At 46.9% G+C, this 19227-nt stretch overlaps 1 protein-coding gene and 1 long non-coding RNA gene across 8 annotated transcripts in view; one reads left to right on the plus strand and one right to left on the minus strand.

Annotated features, from left to right (window-relative positions):
* The window catches only part of ZNF557 (zinc finger protein 557), a 19146-nt gene extending 13829 nt beyond the window's left edge, over positions 1–5317 (plus strand). For all 4 annotated transcript variants that reach the window (XM_055103723.2, XM_063599809.1, XM_055103720.2 and 1 more), the window contains exon 8: positions 228–5317. In XM_055103723.2, coding sequence (XP_054959698.2) covers positions 228–1094 — 867 coding nt within the window. In that variant the 3' untranslated portion in view covers positions 1095–5317. The remainder of the gene's footprint in view (positions 1–227) is intronic.
* LOC129394744 (uncharacterized) overlaps positions 1–18926 on the minus strand; it is a 27837-nt gene extending 8911 nt beyond the window's left edge. For 2 of the 4 annotated variants that reach the window (XR_010110812.1, XR_010110811.1), the window contains exons 1-4: positions 9661–11971; positions 7692–7947; positions 6537–6821; positions 1390–1504 (exon numbers count right to left, since the gene is read on the minus strand). This is a non-coding gene — a long non-coding RNA (uncharacterized LOC129394744). The other 2 variants (XR_010110813.1, XR_008622103.3) reach the window with 2 other exon arrangements.
* Positions 18927–19227: the final 301 nt, after the last annotated feature.

Raw genomic sequence — 19227 nt, forward strand, 5'->3', positions numbered from 1 at the left:
TCAGAAAATACTCTGTGAATATGATAAAGATTTGTAGAAAGAATCCATCTTCTTTAAATGCTAAGAATTCAAACTGACAGAAGCCATGTACCAGCACTCATGATGGCAAAAACATTAATTCCAATACTATGATACACAACAGAATTCCTGGGAGAGGAAATTCCTCTGACAGCATTCGATGTTAAAAATATTATAAATGGTACTTATTGTCATCTCTTAATCAATAGGAGAGGAATCATCTTGGAGCAACACTCAACGAATGTAATCAGTGTTTTAAAGTCTTCAGCACAAAATCTTCCCTTACGCGGCACAGGAAGATTCATACTGGAGAAAGACCCTATGGCTGCAGTGAATGTGGGAAATCCTACAGCAGCAGATCTTACCTTGCTGTTCATAAGAGAATCCACAATGGGGAGAAACCCTATGAATGCAATGACTGTGGGAAAACCTTCAGCAGCAGATCTTACCTTACTGTTCATAAGAGAATCCACAATGGGGAGAAACCCTACGAATGCAGTGACTGTGGGAAAACCTTCAGCAATTCCTCATACCTCAGACCGCACTTGAGAATTCACACTGGAGAAAAACCCTACAAATGTAACCAGTGTTTTCGTGAGTTCCGCACTCAGTCAATCTTCACAAGGCACAAGAGAGTTCATACGGGGGAGGGTCATTATGTATGTAATCATTGTGGAAAGGCTTTCGGCACGAGGTCATCTCTTTCTTCGCACTATAGCATTCATACAGGGGAGTACCCTTACGAATGCCACGATTGTGGGAGAACCTTCAGGAGGAGGTCGAATCTGACACAGCATATAAGAACTCATACTGGAGAAAAACCCTACACATGTAATGAGTGTGGGAAATCCTTTACCAATAGCTTTTCTCTTACAATTCACAGGAGAATACATAATGGAGAGAAATCCTATGAGTGCAGTGATTGTGGAAAAGCCTTTAATGCTCTCTCGTCCGTTAAGAAACACATGAGAACTCACACTGGAAAAAAACCCTATGAATGTAATTATTGCGGGAAGTCCTTCACAAGTAACTCCTACCTTTCTGTGCATACGAGAATGCATAATAGGCAAATGTGAATTCAATAACTGTGGGAAAAGCATTCATTGATCTTTCATGCCTCAGATAACATGAGCGAACTCTAACCAGATGTATGAATCACCTGCTACTGTGTAACAAATTACCCCCCAAAATTTTGTGGCTTCAAACAAAAACACTTGTTATCTCACAATTTTTGTAGGTCAGGAATTCAGAAACAACATAGCTCTATAGTTCTTCAGGATCTCTCAAGAGGTTACAGTCCAGATGTCAACAGAACCGTAATCATCCAGAATTTTTACTGGTGAAGGGACCACTTCCAAATGGCTTACTCACATGCCCGACAAGTGCATGCTAGCTGTTTCCAAGGGACCTGCGCTTCCAAATCACATAGGCCTCTCAACAGGGCTGAGTTTCTTTATGGAAGAAACTTCTCCCCAAAGCCAGTGATCTAAAGGAGCCAACACAGAAAGCATAATGTCTTTTATGACCTAGCTTCAGTGAGATATGTTTTCATGTCCCTGTTACATTGGTCATACACACCAATCCTGATATAATGTGGAAGAACACCACAGGAGGTATGAACAGTAGACATTCGGAACCATCTGGAAAACTTGCCATGAAATCAGTGGAGGAAAGCCTTCAGCTGACCCTCTTTTTTTTTTTAAGACAGTGTCTCACTCTGTCACCCAGTCTGGAGTGCAGTGGTGTGATCACAGCTCACTGCAGCCTCTACTTCCTGGGATCAAGTAATTCTCCTGCCCCAGCCTCCAATGTAGCTGGGACTACAGGTGCATGACACCATGTCTGGCTAATTTGTTTTTTTTTAAACTAGAGGGAGGGTTTTGCCATGTTGCCCAGACTAGTCTCAAACTCTTAGGTTCAAGCAGTCCTTTCATCTTGGCCTCCAAAAGTACTGGGATTACAGGCATGAGCCAGCATGCCCTGCCAACTTCTAATCTGATCAATATGGGAGTAGCATTCAATCACCCACAGGTTAACTCACTCTAGAGAGAAATCTTGTGAGTGTAATCTGTATGGTAAAACTTTGAGCTCAAACTTTCCCCCTACCAAAAAAAAAGTATCTACTGGGGAGCTGCCCAGGTAATGCAGTAGCTGTAGGAAAGCCTTCAGTGATGGCTTCAGGGAGTCACATGACAACTCACAATAAGGGGAAACCCTGCGTGTGGCATCAAAAATGGAAAACCATTCAGGGGACACTCATTCCTTAAGTCACATTTCGGAGATCATACAACAGAGGAATATGTTGAGTATACACAGTGTTGAAAAGCCTATGACACAAACAGTCATATTACCAAGCACAAGACAGTATAGTTTGGTACGCTATAAAAGCCTTGAATATTCTCTCCATTTTTAAGAAGTGAGATTCATACTAGAAAAACCATTGAATTCCATCAGTATTAGAATGTCATTTTTCCACATTTTTTAGGAACCTAACTCAGTGTAAGATAACTATTTATTTATTCAATTTATTTTTTGAGACAGGGTTTCATCTGTGCCCAGGCTGTAGTGCAGTGGTGCAATCTTGGCTTATTGTAACCTCTGCCTCCCAGGCTCAAGGGATCCTCCCACCTCAGCCTCCCAAGTAGCTGGGACTGTAGGCATGCACCACCATGCCTGTCTAGTTTTTGTAAAGATGGGGATTCACCATGTTTCCCAGGCTGCTCTCAAACTCCTGGGCTCAAGTGATCCACCTGCCTCAGCCTCCCAAAATGCTGGGTATACAGGAATGAGCTACCACTCTCAGCCAGAACTTCTTAAGATAAAGGATGAGGGAATGTTTTCAGTGATACCTCTTATATTAGGAGAAATAAGTAAATGTTCCTTGGATGCAATACTCACGAGTGTATTAATTTCAGAAAAATTTTCAGTGATTCCTCCCTTTATGCATGAGAGAATTCATTTAGAGGAAGCCCTAGGAACGTAATCAATGTTAGGATGCCTCATCTCTTAACTGAGTGGCCACACAGTAACTTAGAACAAAAGGTGTAAGTGCTATGAATGTGGAATTACCTTCATCAATGTCTCATTTGTAGGTTGGGCCACTCGCTCATTCATTTTCAGTCTTTTAATATAAACATTTATGGCTATAGCAGTCCTGAAAATCTTACTACCTCGTTTTATATACAGTGTATTTATTATAATTCTAAAACATCACCAAATATTCAGAAAGGTATTTGCAAACAGCTCCTGAGTGATCTAGTTTGTTATAATAGAAATTAGACAATATTTGCCAGGCGTGGTGGCTCACACCTATAAACCTAGCATTTTGGGAGGCTGAGGCGGGCGGATCACCGGAGGTAAGGAGCTTGAGACCAGCCTGGCCAACATGGTGAAACCTCGCTTCTACTAAAAAATACAAAAATTAGCCGGGCGTGGTGGCAGGCATCTATAATCCCAGCTACTCAAGAGGCTGAGGAAGGAGAATCACTTGAACCCGGGAAATGGAGGTTGCAGTGAGCCAAGATCATGCCACTTCACTCCAACCTGGGCAAAAGAGTGCAACTCTGTCTCAAAAAAAAAAAAAAAAAAATCAGACCATATTTGATATATTTTTTTCTAATTTAATAGTATTTTGTCAGAGTACATGGACTTTGTGATTTTGGTTGTTTTCTCTTTGTGTCCTAATACGGCAAATACTGTTTCTTTCTTTTTTTTTTTTTTTTTTTTGAGACGGAGTCTTGCTCTGTTGTCCAGGCTAGAATGCAGTGGCACGATTGTGGCTCACTGCAAGCTCTGCCTCCCAGATTCACGCCATTCTCCTGCCTCAGCCTCCCAAGTAGCTGGGACTACAGGTGCCCATCACCATGCCCGGCTAATTTTTCATATTTTTAGTAGAGATGGGGTTTCACTGTATTAGCCAGTATGGTATCAATCTCCTGACCTCATGATCCACCCGCCTCGGCCTCCCAAAGCACTGGGATTACAGGCATGAGCCACCATGCCTGGTGCAAATACTGTTTCTTAATGTTCATTCTCCCTACTTAAAGGAAAAGATAAGTTGTCAATGAGCAGTACTGAAAATGTACAGTGGGGCCAGGTGCCATGGCTCATGCCTGTAATCCCAGCACTTTGGGAGGCCGAGGCAGGCGGATCACCTAAGGTCAGGAGTTCAAGACCAGCTTGGCCAACATGGTGAAACCTCGTCTCTACTAAAAAAAATACAAAAATTAGCTGGGCGTGATGACAGGTGCCTGTAATCCCAGCTACTTGGGAGGCTGAGGCAGGAGAATCGCTTGAGCCTGGGAAGTGGAGGTTGCAGTGAGCCGAGATCGCACAACCACACTCCAGCTTGGGCGACAGAGTGAGACTCCATCTCAAAAAAAGATGTACAGTGTACTAGGCTCTCCTGAAGCTTAGGCTTTATCCCACTCTGCTGGCTAAAAGAAGCAGGAATAATGCACTGGGTGAGACACCGTCTGGCTTATTCTTACCTATTTTCTTTTCATTCTTTCTTTTGGAAAGTGGACACAAAGCATAGAGTTAAAAGAGCCTTTTTTTTTTTTTTTTTTTCACTGTGATGATAAAAACCACAGTGTAGGGGCTGGGCGTGGTGGCTCACGCCTGTAATCCCAGCACTTTGGGAGGCCGAGGCAGGCAGATCACCTGAGGTGGGGAGTTCGAGACCAGCCTGATCAACATGGAGAAACCCTGTCTCTCCTAAAAATACAAAATTAACCGAGCATGTTGGCGCATGCCTGTAATCTCAGCTACTTGGAAGGCTGAGGCAGGAGAATCGCTTCAAACTGGGCAGAGGTTGCCGTGAGCCAAGGTTGACCCACTGCACTCCAGCCTGGGCAACAAGAGCAAAACTCCATCTCAAAAAAAAAAAAAAGAAACAGTGCCGAAAAATCACAATGATTTGAGTTCTTCAAAAACCTTTGATTGGCTGCATTGGCTCTGTTCTGCATATTACTAGACGTCTTACATGATCACAAGTAACCACTAATTGGTTAAAACCAAAGAGAGATAGAGAGTGTGTGTGTGTGTTTGGTTGGGGGGTGTTGTGTTAGCTTCCAGGTGAATGCATTATCTAACTGTTAATCCTGTTTATTGATCTATTTTTATAAGTGCTCCATGATTCTTTGAAAACAGTATACTATGTATCTAATTTTTGGATACAGGATGGACATATGTACTCAAACTAATTGTGTTTTTCAATTTGTACTGTATTTGTTTCTCTCGACCTGACTTAGTGATAGAGGTAGATTAAAGTCTTCCACTAGCATGGTGGATTAACAAATTCTTTCTGTAATTCTGTCATTTTTACTTTATATATGTTTATGTGTAATGTAACTAGGTGCATAGAGTTTTAGATATTTTCCTGTGAATTTATTTATTTTCAGTAGGGGCCATACCTTTTCATACCAAATAATTGTAATATGAAAATATATTAACAAAAAGAGATCAAACATTTCGCTAGCCCATCCTATAGACCAGGCGCTCTTCAAAGTGCCTTATAAATATTAACTGCGTCCTCACTATAAGCTTGCAAACTGTGCTGTTACTGTCTCCAACTTACAGATGGGAAAACTGGCATGGAAATGTCTAGGTTGCTTGCCTGAGTTCACCAGCTAGTAAGTGGTAGAGCACAGATTGGAATCCAGACAGTTCATTCTCATAACCACTAGCCTGTTCATTGAGTACATTCCATGTGGCTAAGCACTGTTTGAGATGCCATGTCTAGAGCAGTGAATGAAACTCAAGTTTTGCCATTGAGGCACTTACATCCTAACGGGGAGGGGTGAATTATAGAAAAATCAACAACATGGCTGGGCGCTGTGACTCACGCCTGTAATTCCAATACTTTGGGAGGCTGGGGCAGATCATGAGGTCAGGAGTTTGAGACCGGCCTGACCAACATGGTCCCCATCTCTACTAAAAATACAAAAAAATTAGCCAGGTGTGGTGGTGCGCGCCTGTAATCTCAGCTAATCAGGAGGCTGAGGCAGGAGAATCGCTTCATCCTGGGAGGTGGAGGTTGCAATGAGCCGAGATCGTGCCACTGCACTCCAGCCTGGGCAACAGAGCAAGACTCCATCTCAAAAAAAAAGAAAAGAAAAGAAAACTCAACAATATTCATGTTGTGCAGAAAAATAAAGCATTGTGAAAGAGTTATGGAGGGCTGAGGACTTGCCATTTTATATAGCATAGGAAGGGAAAGGCCCCCAGTTAAGGTGCATTTGAGGAGAGACTATTGAGTAGGAACTTGTGGCAAGAGCACTGTTGGCATGCAAAGACCCACAGCACAGAGGCCAGTATGACTCAGGTAAAATAGGGATTCAGGGATTAGAGGGTAATCGGAGATGCAGATCCTGATCTTGTGGGGTTTTATAGGTCATTGTTAGGGCTTTTCCTTACATGTTCAGGAAGTTGGAATATCAAGAGTCCCAGCAGGAAACAGTTGACACACACGTCAACTGGGATGATTCAAGCGCAGTTTATATCAAGGGACTACTCACAGAATTGTGAACAGGATGTAGGGAAACCACAAAAGGTACTTGAAATGGAACATCGGTCTTCTCCCCACCTCAGATATGGGTGCTTCTGGTTCTCCAGCCTTCAGACTCAGACTCGCAACTTACACCATTGGCCCTCCCGGTTCTCAAGCCTTTGGACTTCACACTGGGGTTTACACTGTTGGCTCCCCTGTTTTCAGGTCTTTGAGCTTGGACTGGAGCAAGACTACCAGCTTTCTTGGTTCTCCAGCTTCCAAACAAATGGCAGATCATAGGACACCCATAAGCCTGAAGGGACAAAGGAAGAGAACTGCAAGTTGTTGTTCCAGCGAGGAGAGGGCCGCATTCCAGGAGCTGACAGGAGGTCAGTGAGGGGCAACATCCAGCCTCGAGTTCTGCAAGAAATAGTAAGGGTCGGCCAGGCACAGTGGCTCACACCTATAATTCTGGCACTTTGGGAGGCCGAGGTGGGTGGATCACTTGAGATCAGGAGTTCAAGACCAGCCTAGCCAACATGATGAAACCCATTCTCTACTGAAAATACGAAAACTAGCCGGGTGTGGTGGCATGCGCCTGTAGTCCCAGCTATTTGGGAGGCTGAGGCAGGAGAATTGCTTGAACCCGGTAGGTGGAGGTTGCAATGAGCCAAGATCATGCCATTGCACTCCAGCCTGGGTGACAGAGTGAAACTCCATCCCGCCCCCCCCCCCTCCAAAAAAAGAGAAAGAAATAGCCAGGGCCAGCCCTCCTTGTCCTTCATTCTTCTTATATCATATCTGGGTTCCCCATTTGCCAAACTCAACCAAAAGCCAATAAGGTAAGGGAGTTCGTTGATAACGTTCATAGTAACTAATCATCCCAAGTACAGCAGGGTAGAGGAGGTGAATCTGCTGGGGTGAATGGAAGATACCCAGTATTGGTCACTCCTTTTGCTTCTCAGAATCTACTCAAGCCCATCACCTGGATGGAAAGTTCATATCCAAGCCCAGGAATTCTATCAGTTGCTCAGCTACCCTGGGGTGGTGTCCATGCATTGATACTCCCCGATGAAGCCTAACATAGTTGCCAACACCAGTGTTTCCTGTATAGGATGAGGAATAGAGCCATTGGGGAGGAAAGCACAAGAAATAATTAACCTGGCTGGGCGCAGTGGCTTACCCCTGTAATCCCAGCACTTTGGGAGGCCAAGGTCGGTGGATCACGAAGTCAGGAGTTTGAGACCAGCCTGGCCAACATGGTGAAACCCCGTCTCTACTAAAAATACAAAATTAGCCAGGCACAGTGGTGGGCGCCTGTAATCCCAGCTACTCAGGAGGCTGAGGCAGGAGAATCGCTTGAACCCGGGAGGCGGAGATTGCAGTGAGCCGAGATCACGCCACTGCACTCTAGCCTGGGTGACAGAGCAAGACTTCATCTAAAAAAAAAGAAAAAAGAGAAGTAACCTAAAGGACTTGGTTCCCAGAGGGGAACACTTCCACCAAGAGACACAGTAAGAGTCTCATCGGATGTTAAACTGTGACTTCTATGAGACCAGCACACAAGGAAAGAAGTCACCATACTGACTTAGGTAATTAATGCTATCATCCATAGAATCTGAGGCTGCTGTTACATGATGAGTGCAGGGAGGAAAACATTTGGCATTCACGGAATCCATTGGGATGTCTGTTACTATTCTTTCCCCAATTTTAAAGATAAAAAAATTTTGGCCAGGCGCGGTGGGTCACACTTGTAATCCCAGCACTTTGGGAGGCCGAGGCGGGCACATCACAAGGTCAGGAGATCGAGACCAGCCTGGCTAACATGGTAAAACCCTGTCTCTACAAAAAATACAAAAAAATTAACCGGGCGTGGTGGCGGGCGCCTGTAGTCCCAGCCACTTGGGAAGCTGACACAGGAGAATGGCGTGAACCCAGGAGGCGGAGCTTGCAGTGAGCCGAGATGGCGCCACTGCACTCCAGCCTGGGCAACAGAGCGAGACTCTGTCTCCAAAAAAGGAAAAGATAAAAAAATTTCACCAGCTATGTCCTGAGAAGGGCATGGTGAAAACCCCGTAGGCATAAGGATCTGGAGCAGCTCTCCAGGTAAGCCACCTAGACCAGCAGGATCTAGGTGAGAAGGAAATCTAGAATTTTCACCCTAGTCAAGGGTAAATGGAATCTGGAAGGTGCAAGTAAAGGAGTGTGATAAGCATCAATTGCATCTCTGAGACTTGTTCAGGTGGAAAGGGCTGTCTACAGTTTGTCCCACTGATCTTCCTCTTGTCAGTTTCTCCAGGCAACGGGACCAACCTGGATCTTGAGGGCACTTACTTTAAGAATCCTGGGGCCGGGCGCAGTGGCTCACGCCTGTAATCCCAACACTTTGGGAGGCAGAGGCGGGCAGATCACTTGAGGTTAGGAGTTCGAGACCAGCTTAGCCAACATGGTGAAACCTCATTTCTACTAAAAATACAAAAAATAGCCGGGCGTGGTGGCACATGCCTATAGTCCCAGCTACTCCAGAGGCTGAGGCAGGAGAATCACTTGAACTCAGGAGGCAGAGGTTGCAGTGAGCCAAGATGGCACCACTGCACTCCAGCCTGGGCAACAGAGGGAGACTCTGTCTCAAAAACAAACAAAATGAATCCAGGGCATCTGAGTGGCACACATGGTGGACCACAGTAGGTACAGTGGTGGCACTACGCAGCAAAAGAGCTCTTCACCCAATGTGCCAGAAGCCAATACTATGACATCAGATTTTTGAGAAAAGGAAAGGTTTGTATTGCAAGTTAACAAGGAGACAGGAGTCCAGCTCAAATTTGTCTTATGCCAACTTTAAGGCAGTAATTTTCTTAGAAAAGGTGTAGGGTGTGGATTCTGGGATTAGCAGGCGATTGGTGGGAGGAAAGGTCTGTTAAGTCCTCAGGCAGGTGCAATGATCTCTTCATGCCTCCTCATGGGTTCCATGTGCAAAGCCATACTAACTCAAGGGAGTTTGTATGAAACACGCAGTGGAAATTTGCACTGTGACGTCAGCAAGCTCATTCTACACAAACTCCATTTGGCCATATTGGTTCTCACAGATTTTAGGCAGTTTTGTTACAAGTGGAGGCAGTTTCAGCGTTTTAGCAAGTTATTTCTTTTTTTACCTGCCATTCTGCAAACTCAATGAGAGGTGAAGCCAGCTGGACTTCCTGGGTCGAGTGGGGACTTGGAGAACTTTTCTGTTTTACAAGAGGATTGTAAAACACACCAGTCAGCACTCTGTAGCTAGGATTGTAAACCGCACCAGTGAGCGCTCTGTAGCTAGCAAGAAGATTGTAAAATGCACCAATCAGCAGTCTGTAAAACACACCAATCAGCAAGATCATGAAAGCAGCCAATTGCAGGGAGGATTGAAAAAAGGGCACTCTGATAGGACAGAAACAGAACATGGGAGGGGTCAATAAGGGAATAAACGCTGGCCACCCCAGCCAGCAGCGGCAACCAGCTCGGGTCCCCTTCCAAGCTGTGGAAGCTTTGTTCTTTTGCTCTTCACAGTAATCCTTGCTACCGCTCACTCTTTGGGTCCGTGCCATCTTTAAGAGTGAAGGTCCGCGGCTTCTTTATTGAAGTCAGCGAGACCACGAACCCACCAGAAGGAACCAGCTTCCAACACATCAAGAATTTCTGCTAGTCTTTGCTTTAACACTTTAGGCATGGTTTCAGTGGCATATTTCCCAGATTCTTCCTTTTAGACTAAGGCACTCAGGCCAGGCGTGGTGACTCATGCCTGTAATCCCAACACTTTGGGAGGCCAAGGCAGGTGGATCGCGAGGTCAAGAGATCAAGACCATCCTGGCCAACATGGTGCAACCCCGTCTCTACTAAAACTACAAAAATTAGCTGGGCGTACCTGTAATCCCAGCACTTTGGGAGGCCAAGGCAGGCGGATCATGAGGTCAGGAGATCAAGACCATCCTGGCTAACACGGTGAAACCTCATCTCTACTAAAAATACAAAAAATTAGCCAGGCGTGGTGGCGGGCACCTGTAGTCCCAGCTACTCGAGAGGCTGAGGCAGGAGAGTGGCATGAACCTGGAAGGCAGAGCTTGCAGTGAGCCAAGATGGCGCCACTGCACTCCAGCCTGGGCGACAGAGTGAGACTCCGTCTCAAAAAAAAAAAAAAAAAAAAAAATTAGCTGGGCGTGGTGGCGCGTGCCTGTAGTCCCAGCTACTCAGGAGGCTGAGGCTGGAGAATCGCTTGAACCTGGGAGGCGGAGGTTGCAGTGAGCCAAGATCTTGCCACTGCACGCCAGCCTGGTGACAAAGCAAGACTCCGTCTAGAAAAAAGAAAAGACTAAGGCACTCCCCTAGCTGCTGGAGGTGTTGCCTGATGATGGTGATGCTGCTGTCCTCTCTGGGAACTCCCCAAGGCCCAGAGGAAAGTGCCCAACCCAAGATTATGCTCTCTCTCCAGGGGTTGCCTACTTCCAGTGACTGGTTGATGTAGGGGGTACAAAGGTCCAGTGCCTTTGTTTCAATGTAGGACACCCCTGAAGGGCAACCCCAGCACCAGAACTCCCTGTGGGATCAACGGCAGCCTCAGTTGACAAGTTACATGTCAGCCTCATCTGTCCCCTCCACTTCTCGCATGATGTTGTTCCCAGGAGTTTTATCCAATAAACAAAAAATTGCCAGCACAAAATCTGTTCCCAGAAAACCTGATCTGAGATAAGATCACTCTATCAGGGTAAAGAATCCATTCAGGGCCGGTCTCAGGAGATCGAGACCATCCTGGCTAACACAGTGAAACCCTGTCTGTACTAAAAATACAAAAAATTAGCCGGGCGTGGTGGTGGGCACCTGTAGTCCCAGCTACTCAGGAGGCTGAGGCAGGAGAATGGCGTGAACCTGGGAGGCAGAGCTTTCAGTGAGCCGAGATCGCGCCACTGCACTATAGCCTGGGTGACAGAGTGAGACTGCATCCCAAAATAAATAAAAATAAAAATAAAAATCCATTCAGATAAGGGACTGGCAGAGAGAAAGCAGAATGTGGAATGGATGTGGAAGAATTAAATTCAGTCCTGAAGACCAGGTCCCAAAGCAGGAATAGAAGACAGGTATGCTTTGGGTTTGGTTTTTTAAAAAATCTTTAATTTTATCCACCTTTTCCCCTGGTTCCCCACCACCACCATCACCACCACCATCACCATTTTATATGAAGAGTCCTGGTTGTGGCCAAAGCTTAAGGTTTCTGATGGGAATATGACCAAATGACATTATCCCAACAGTAGCTTCCTTTGTATCTCTCTTTTTTTTTTTTGAGATGGAGTCTCACTCTGTCACACAGGCTGGAGTGCAATGGTGCCATCTCTGCTCACTACAACCTCTGCCTCCTGGATTCAAGCGACTCTCCTGCTTCAGCCTCCCGAGTAGCTGGGACTCCAGGCACACGCCACCACACCCGGCTAATTTTTGTATTTTTAGTAGAGATGGGGTTTCACTATGTTGGCCAGGCTGGTCTTGAATTCTTGACCTTGTGATCTGCCCACCTTCGCCTCCCAAAGTGCTAGGATTACAGGCAGGAGCCACCGTGCCCGGCCCCCTTTGTATCTTATGTAGGGACATGAACTTATCGCCAAGTGAAGGACAACAATTGATATCCAAAATCCAATAGATTTTTCTTTTAAATACCTGAAAGTGAAACTGGCCCAATTTTCCCATATTGCTGATGTTTATGGTTTCCTTGAATAAACAAACAAATTGATCTTCCCAATCTTAAAACTTAAGAAAGTTACATTTATCTTATCTGAGTTCCTTTCTCAGGAAACCAACCATCAGGTCTCCCAGATAGTATCTAGCAGCTGAAACTCACCAGAATACTGCATTTGTACAGTGAGACATCAGACCCATCACCCATCATGATTGCCTAACTGACCACCTGCTTCCTGTTGACCAACTCCTCTTCCTTACCCTTCCCTAATTCCTGTATTCCTACACATGGTAACATTTCTTCCCTGCTATATAAACCTCAAATTTTAGTTGGTCAGGGAGATGGATTTGAGATTGTTCTCCCACCTCCTCAGCTGCAGCAGCTGATTAAAGCCTTCTTCCTTGGCAATACTCATTGTCTCAGCGATAGGTTTTCTGTGCAGTGGTGAGCAGCAGGACCTAGATTGAACCCCTGGTGTTTCAGCAACAACATAGTTCATCACCAGCGGAACTGCGCTTCAAGAAACACTAAAGAAAGTTTTGGGCCAGACACGGTGGCTCAACCTGTAATCCCAGCATTTTGGGAGGCTGAGGCAGGTGGATCACCTGAGGTCAGGAGTTCGAGACAAGGCTGGCCAACATGGCAAAACCCCATCTCTGCTAAAACTACAAAAAAAAAAATTAGCTGGGCGTAGTGGCGGGCACCTATAATCCCAGCTACTTGGGAGGCTGAGGCAGGAGAATCGCTTGAACCCAGGAGGTGGAGGTTGCAGTGAGCTGAGATCACACCGTTGCTTTCCAGCCTGGGCGATGGAGCGAGACTCTGTCTCGAAAAAAAAAAAGAAGGAAGGAAGGAGGGAGGGAGGGAAGGAAGGAAGGAAGGAAGGAGAAAGAAAGAAAGAAGGAAAGTTTTGGGGCTGGAGGAAAATTATTCCATGTGGAAGCAACTCCAGAAATATATAAGGATAATCAGGAAAGATAAAATGTGAGCAAATACAAATAAATATTGACTGTATAAATCAAGCCTGTATAGTTTTAACACTTTTATACGTCTAAATCTTTCTTTTTTTTTTTTTGAGATGGAGTCTCACTCTGTTGCCCACACTCACCTCACTGCAACTTCCGCCTCCTGGGTTCAAGCAATTCTCTTGCCTCAGCCTCCAGGTAGCTGCGACTACAGGTGTGCACCACCACGCCTGGCTAATTTTTGTATTTTTAGTAGAGATGGGGTTTCGCCATGGTGGCCAGGCTGGTCTCGAACTCCTGACCTCAAGTGATCCATCTGCCTTGGCCTCCCAAAAGTGTTAGGATTATAGGCGTGAGCCAACGCACCCAGCCCTAATTTTTTTTTTTCAAATAAAAAGAGTTTTAAATCACATTGAACTGGTCCCTTAAAACTAGAGATAATAGAAAGCATGGCAAGCCATTTCCCAGTCCCCCTAAGACTAGAGATTATGGAAGCCCCAGCAAGTGATTCTCACAATCTGCATACAGCAGTAGAGCTGACAGAAGCCCTAGCAGGTAACCACCAGTCACCCCCAAAACGAGGCAACAGGATGCCAGATCTCCACCCCTCAATCACTTACAAACACAAAAGATGGAGTCCAAACATGAAGACCTCTGTCATCGCAAAACTACTCCAGCAAGCACCCCTCAGTCACGTCCAAAACTATAACAGAAGTCCCTGAAATGACCCCTTCAGATGCCCCTCAACACTAAAGAATGGGGACTCCAAGCCCGATGGCCTACCCAGTCTATACCAACAGTACAGGCAAGGGGAGACCCAGAATATGACCCTCTCCAACTAGAGATAAGTGGAACCCCATCCAATAATCCCTCCATCCTCTCCCCAAACAATACACAGTAAGGCCTCTATCTGATAAATGCTCTTGACCCTTCAACACTAGAAAAAAATGGAAGCCCCAGGCACTGGCCCTCCAGTTACCTCCAACATCAGAGACAATGAAAGCTTCGCCAAGTGATTCCCCGTATCGCTCCTACATTAATGATGGAAACTCCAAAAACCACAATCAACCCGCAATCCTCTACGCACTCAAGAAAGGAACTCCAGGCCAGGTACGGTGGCTCACGCCTGTAATCCCAGCACTTTGGGAGGCCAAGGCGGGTGGATCACGAGGTCAGGAGTTCGAGACCAGCCTGACCAATATGGTGAAACCCTGTCTCTACTAAAAATACAAAAATTAGCCGGGCGTGGTGACACGTGCCTGTAGTCCCAGCTACTCGGAAGACTGAGGCAGGAGAATCACTTGAACCCGGGAGGCAGAGTTTGCAGTGAGCCAAGATCACACCACTGCACTCAAGCCTGGGAGACAGAGCAAGATTCCGTCTCAAAAAAAAAAAAAAAAAAAAAGAACTCCAGCAAATGCCACCATTCTTACCCACTACCGCTGCAACATGCATCCCTTGTCTTCCCAAGACTATAAATAAGTATCCCCAGCAATGACACCCAAAACAAGCAATGGTCAGAATCTCAACAGGCAGCCCCCCAGATTCTACAACATAAGTGACAAACTCATACCCCAGAAAACTATCTCTCTTCCCATTATCCCAAAGTAAGAGTTAATAGAAGCATCAGCAAGCAACACCCTTAACATAAACGAGGAGGGGAGCCCAGAATGCAAATCCCGTCTCCCCCAACATGAGTTGACTGCCCCTGCGGTGACCCCTCCTTTATCCCAAACACAAGGAATAATCTTAGCCCCAGCAGGCAACTCTTGCAGCCTCCCCTTGCAATATGAATATCTCTACCCTCACAATATAGATTGATAGAGCCCTATCAAGCCAAGTGTCCCCTGCTAGGGGAATGTTGGGTACTCCAGTCTCAGAACATGGAAGACGATGGTAGTCCTGACAAGCTGGCAAATACTCTAAGCTCCCATAATACAGGAGGTGATACAGCCCAGCAAGCAAACCTTCCAACATTTCCTGCACCCAGCAGACCCTTATCAGCTGCATTCCCAGTTGACTCTCAGAGCATCTCCTGCTCGCTCATTAGAAGCAAAGAAAGACTAGAGTTGGGGGTGAGGCTGAGAGGAAGAGAGAGGGGAGAAGGGTAAAAGAAAGAGAAGAGGGGGAAAGGAGACCTTCCAAGTTGTTCTAAACCCGGCCATGAATTCCAGATGCCTCAAACAGCTACAATCAGATCAGGCACTCCAGCACAAAAAAAGAGATTCCGGGCTGATGAAAAGAGGTGGTCTGAAGGAAAGGTGGGTGTGTTGACTAGCCTTCAGAATGCTCACCAAAGACCCTTGCCACCTGATATTCCTGTCCTGTGTACCCCACCTCCAATATGGAATCATACACGACCCATATGATCAATACAGCACTGTTGCATGTGACATCTGAGGCTAGGTCATAAGACACACTGAAGCTTCCTCCTTGGTCTCTTCTATTGCTCTTTCTCTAGGAGAAGCCATCCGCCATGCCATGAGGAGACTCAAGCAGCCCCGTAACCAGTAACCAACTCACCAGCACCACATTGCTAGCCAGGGGATGAGCCACCTTAGATCTTCCAGCCCCAAATTTTGAACTCTAATTAATGATATGTAAGCTATCTGCAACCTACTTCAAAATGCATTTAAAAAGATGAATTGATGGATGATACAGAGATGTATATGACAAAGTATAGTAAAATGTTACTGATGAATGTTCCTGTACATTTTTTCAAAAATTATTTCCATGCTTGAACATTGCTCATAATAATTTGTTAGTATTCAAGAACTCCTACAAAGCAGTAAGAGAAAGACCAAGAGTTAATTAGAGAAAAGAGCAAATGCTAACAACAGTTCACAGAAATACAAGTGGCTCTCCTAAGAAAAATGGGAAGTAATACATTGAGATTCCCTTTTTCATTGATCAGGAATTTTTTTCTTTTAAAAAGATAACAGATTGGCCAGGATGTGGAGACATTGGCACCTCCATATCATAATGACGGGAACTCAATTAGTGCAACTCCCCCGGACTAAGACAAGGACCCAACCAGACCCAGAGCCACGCCGAGCCCAGGGTACCATGGGGAGACGCGGAAAGAGCCGAACTGAAGCAGCGAAATCGGAGAAAACTGAAGCCGGGCGGAGAAAGCCGAACTGAACGAACTGAGCCGAGGAGCGGCGGAGAAGCCAAGGCTGGGCGAGGGGAGCCAAAGACGGGTGGTGGGAGCCGAGGTCGGCCGAGAGGAACCGGAAAAGCCAAGGCCAATGGGAGGAGCCGAGGCCAGGCGGGAGGAGCCGAGCCGGGCCGAAAAGCAGCGGGAAGGGCGGCTGAGAAGCCGAGCCATGGCCAGGGCGGAGGGAGGGGAAGTTTCAGGTCGGAGACAGAGAGGGACAGGCAGCGCCATGGTAGGACGCGAGGCGAGGACGGATGGGGAAGCCGAAGCTGGGCGGAAAGAGCCGAAACCAGGCGCGAAGGAAGCCGAAGCTGGGCGGGGGAAGCCGAGGCTCGGCGGAAGAGCCGAGGCTGGGCGGGAGGATCCGAGCTGGACCGAAAAGCGGTGGCACCGGCGCCAAGGGCGGGAGGTCGCGGGGCAGAGAGGGCGAAGGGAGGGTAGCACCTGGGGTGAGGGCGGGCGGGAGAGCCGAGCTGGGCAGAAAGAGCGGAAGCCGAGAGCAAGTGCGGGGTTGAGGGCGGGCGAACCGAGGCAGGGCCCTGGAAGCCGAGGTCCAGCGGGTGGCGGAGAGGGTAAGCGAGGCTGCGTGGGAGGAGCCGAGGTCGGGTGGGAGAAGTCGAAGCCCCGGTCGAAGGAGCTGATGCCAAGTGGGAGGAGCCAGTGCCGGGTGGGAGGAGCTAAGCGGGCGAAAAGCGCTGAGGTTGAGCCGGGACCCATCTTCTTGGGAGCAGGGGAAGGGAGGTCAGGGGACTGCAGTGGGGAAGGGGCCGTGGATGGTTGAGCCCAAAGCTGTCAACATGGCCAGAGTCATCAGCAGGGCCTCAAACTGCCTCTGCAAAAATTATAACTGAGAAAATTATGACAGTGAAAGACACCTGACCCACTCCATCTCGCCTTTAACCTCCAAACTCTCCTCGGTCATTCCTAGGTGTGGGCCAAGCTAACCTTGGGAGAAATTTAGTTACAGTTTAAATAACAATAGCCTTTCCTAAAACTAAACCGCCTTATAAAAATAAGAGACCACCAAGTTATGATTAGAGCAGGGCCTGAATTCTGCTCAGATGTAGGCTTCGTTAAGGATTACCAGCCTTTGCTCAGGTGATCACAAGATTTGTAACCCTTCCAATTACTCCTGTAAATAACATCACTATTGTAGAAGCTAAGATTGGCCTTTTGAGATGTCATTTAAGACTTTTGGGCCAGGCACAGTGGTTCATGTCTGTAATCCCAGCATTTTGGGAGGCCGAGGCGGGTGGATCACCTGAGGTCAGGAGTTTGAGACCAGCCTGGCCAACATGGTGAAACCCCATCTCTACTAAAAATACAAAATTAGCCAGGCATGGTGATGCATGCCTGTAATCCCAGCTACTCAGGAGGCTGAGGCACGAGAATCGCTTAAACCTGGGAGGCGGAGGTTGCAGTGAGCCAAGATTGCGCCACTGCACTTCAGCCTGGGCAACAGAGCAAGAGACTGTTGGGGACCAGCCTCAACACCACCCGTAGGGTACTCTTAAGTCCGGTGGCGTCAAAGGATTGAGAAGAGACAAGTTAAGAGTAAAGGTGGGGAGCCAGGGGGGCCAGATGCGAGGTAGGAGGCGGCAAAAGGCTCAGAGCTCTGGTCTCCACACTATTGAGTACAATCACTTAGATCTGAGAAGCAGATGTTCAGGGCAAAACAGTGAAAGGGAGGCAGTGCGTCATAGGCGTAATCTATAGCAATAGCGGTTTAAATGATTCTCCGTTGTGCTCAAACAACATATCTTTAACTTATCGGAGAGTAGCTAGTGGGAGCAGGCTTTACTAGGAGCCTGCACGTCTGTCCACATTCCAGTGTTTCAAAGGAGTGTCTTTCTCCTTGAACACAGTGTTTACAGATAAGAGAGCAGGTCTCGCTCTGAGCATTTGAACTTGATGGCAATTAGGAGGCTTTCCTCCTCAGAAGCCTTTTGTGGCTTTCCACAACTTATTGTCCCATATTTTTATGGCCAGTTTATACAGGCACCCCACAAGCCCTTTTCCCAACAAGCCCTTTTCCCAACAGAGACTCTGTCTAAAATAAATAAATAAATAAATAAATAAATAAATAAATAAATAAATAAAGACTTTTGCATTTCTGACGACCGGATGATTCCTGTGGCCCCCACCCAGAAACAAACTCAGCACACAAGGACTGTTTATTTCCACGCATCCTGGACCAATTAGCAGCACCTGTTCCTTGCCTCCCTGCCCACCAAACTATCTTTAAAAAACCCTAGCCTCCAAATTTTCAGGTTCCCCATTTAGCCGGCCGTGCATTTTGTTTGTTTGTTTGTTTGTATTTTCTGAGACGGAGTCTCGCTCTGTCGCCCAGGCTGGAGTGCAGTGGTGCAGTCTCGGCTCACTGCCAGCTCCGCCTCCCGGCTTCATGATATTCTCCTGCCTCAGCCTCCCGAGTAGCTGGGATTACAGGCACCCGCCACCACGCCCGGCTAATTTTTTGTATTTTTAGTAGAGACAGGGTTTCACCGTGTTAGCCAGGATGGTCTCGATCTCCTGACCTCGTGATCCGCCCGCCTCGGCCTCCCAAAGTGCTGGGATTACAGGCGTGAGCCACCGTGCCCGGCCAATGTGCATGTTTTGAATTCTTTCTCTATTCCAATTCTCCTGCCTTGATAAATCAGCTCTATATTGATGAGTAAGATGAACTTCTCCGGTGGTTTCAGGTCCTCCTGCCCTCCCAGTCCTGTTGCTCTGGCCCTGCCACCATCCCCTGCGGGGGTGCTGCTGCAGCAACAGCTGCATGTTCTCTGCCCCCAGTGAATGCTCATTGGTGATATTTGCATAGGGACACCCCATCGGCCTGACAGTTTCTCTGAACTGCGCTGAGACCTGGCCCCTCACCTGTTTATCCTCACAT

The sequence above is a fragment of the Pan paniscus genome, chromosome 20 (assembly GCF_029289425.2).
Source record: "Pan paniscus chromosome 20, NHGRI_mPanPan1-v2.0_pri, whole genome shotgun sequence".
Lineage (NCBI taxonomy): Eukaryota > Metazoa > Chordata > Mammalia > Primates > Hominidae > Pan > Pan paniscus.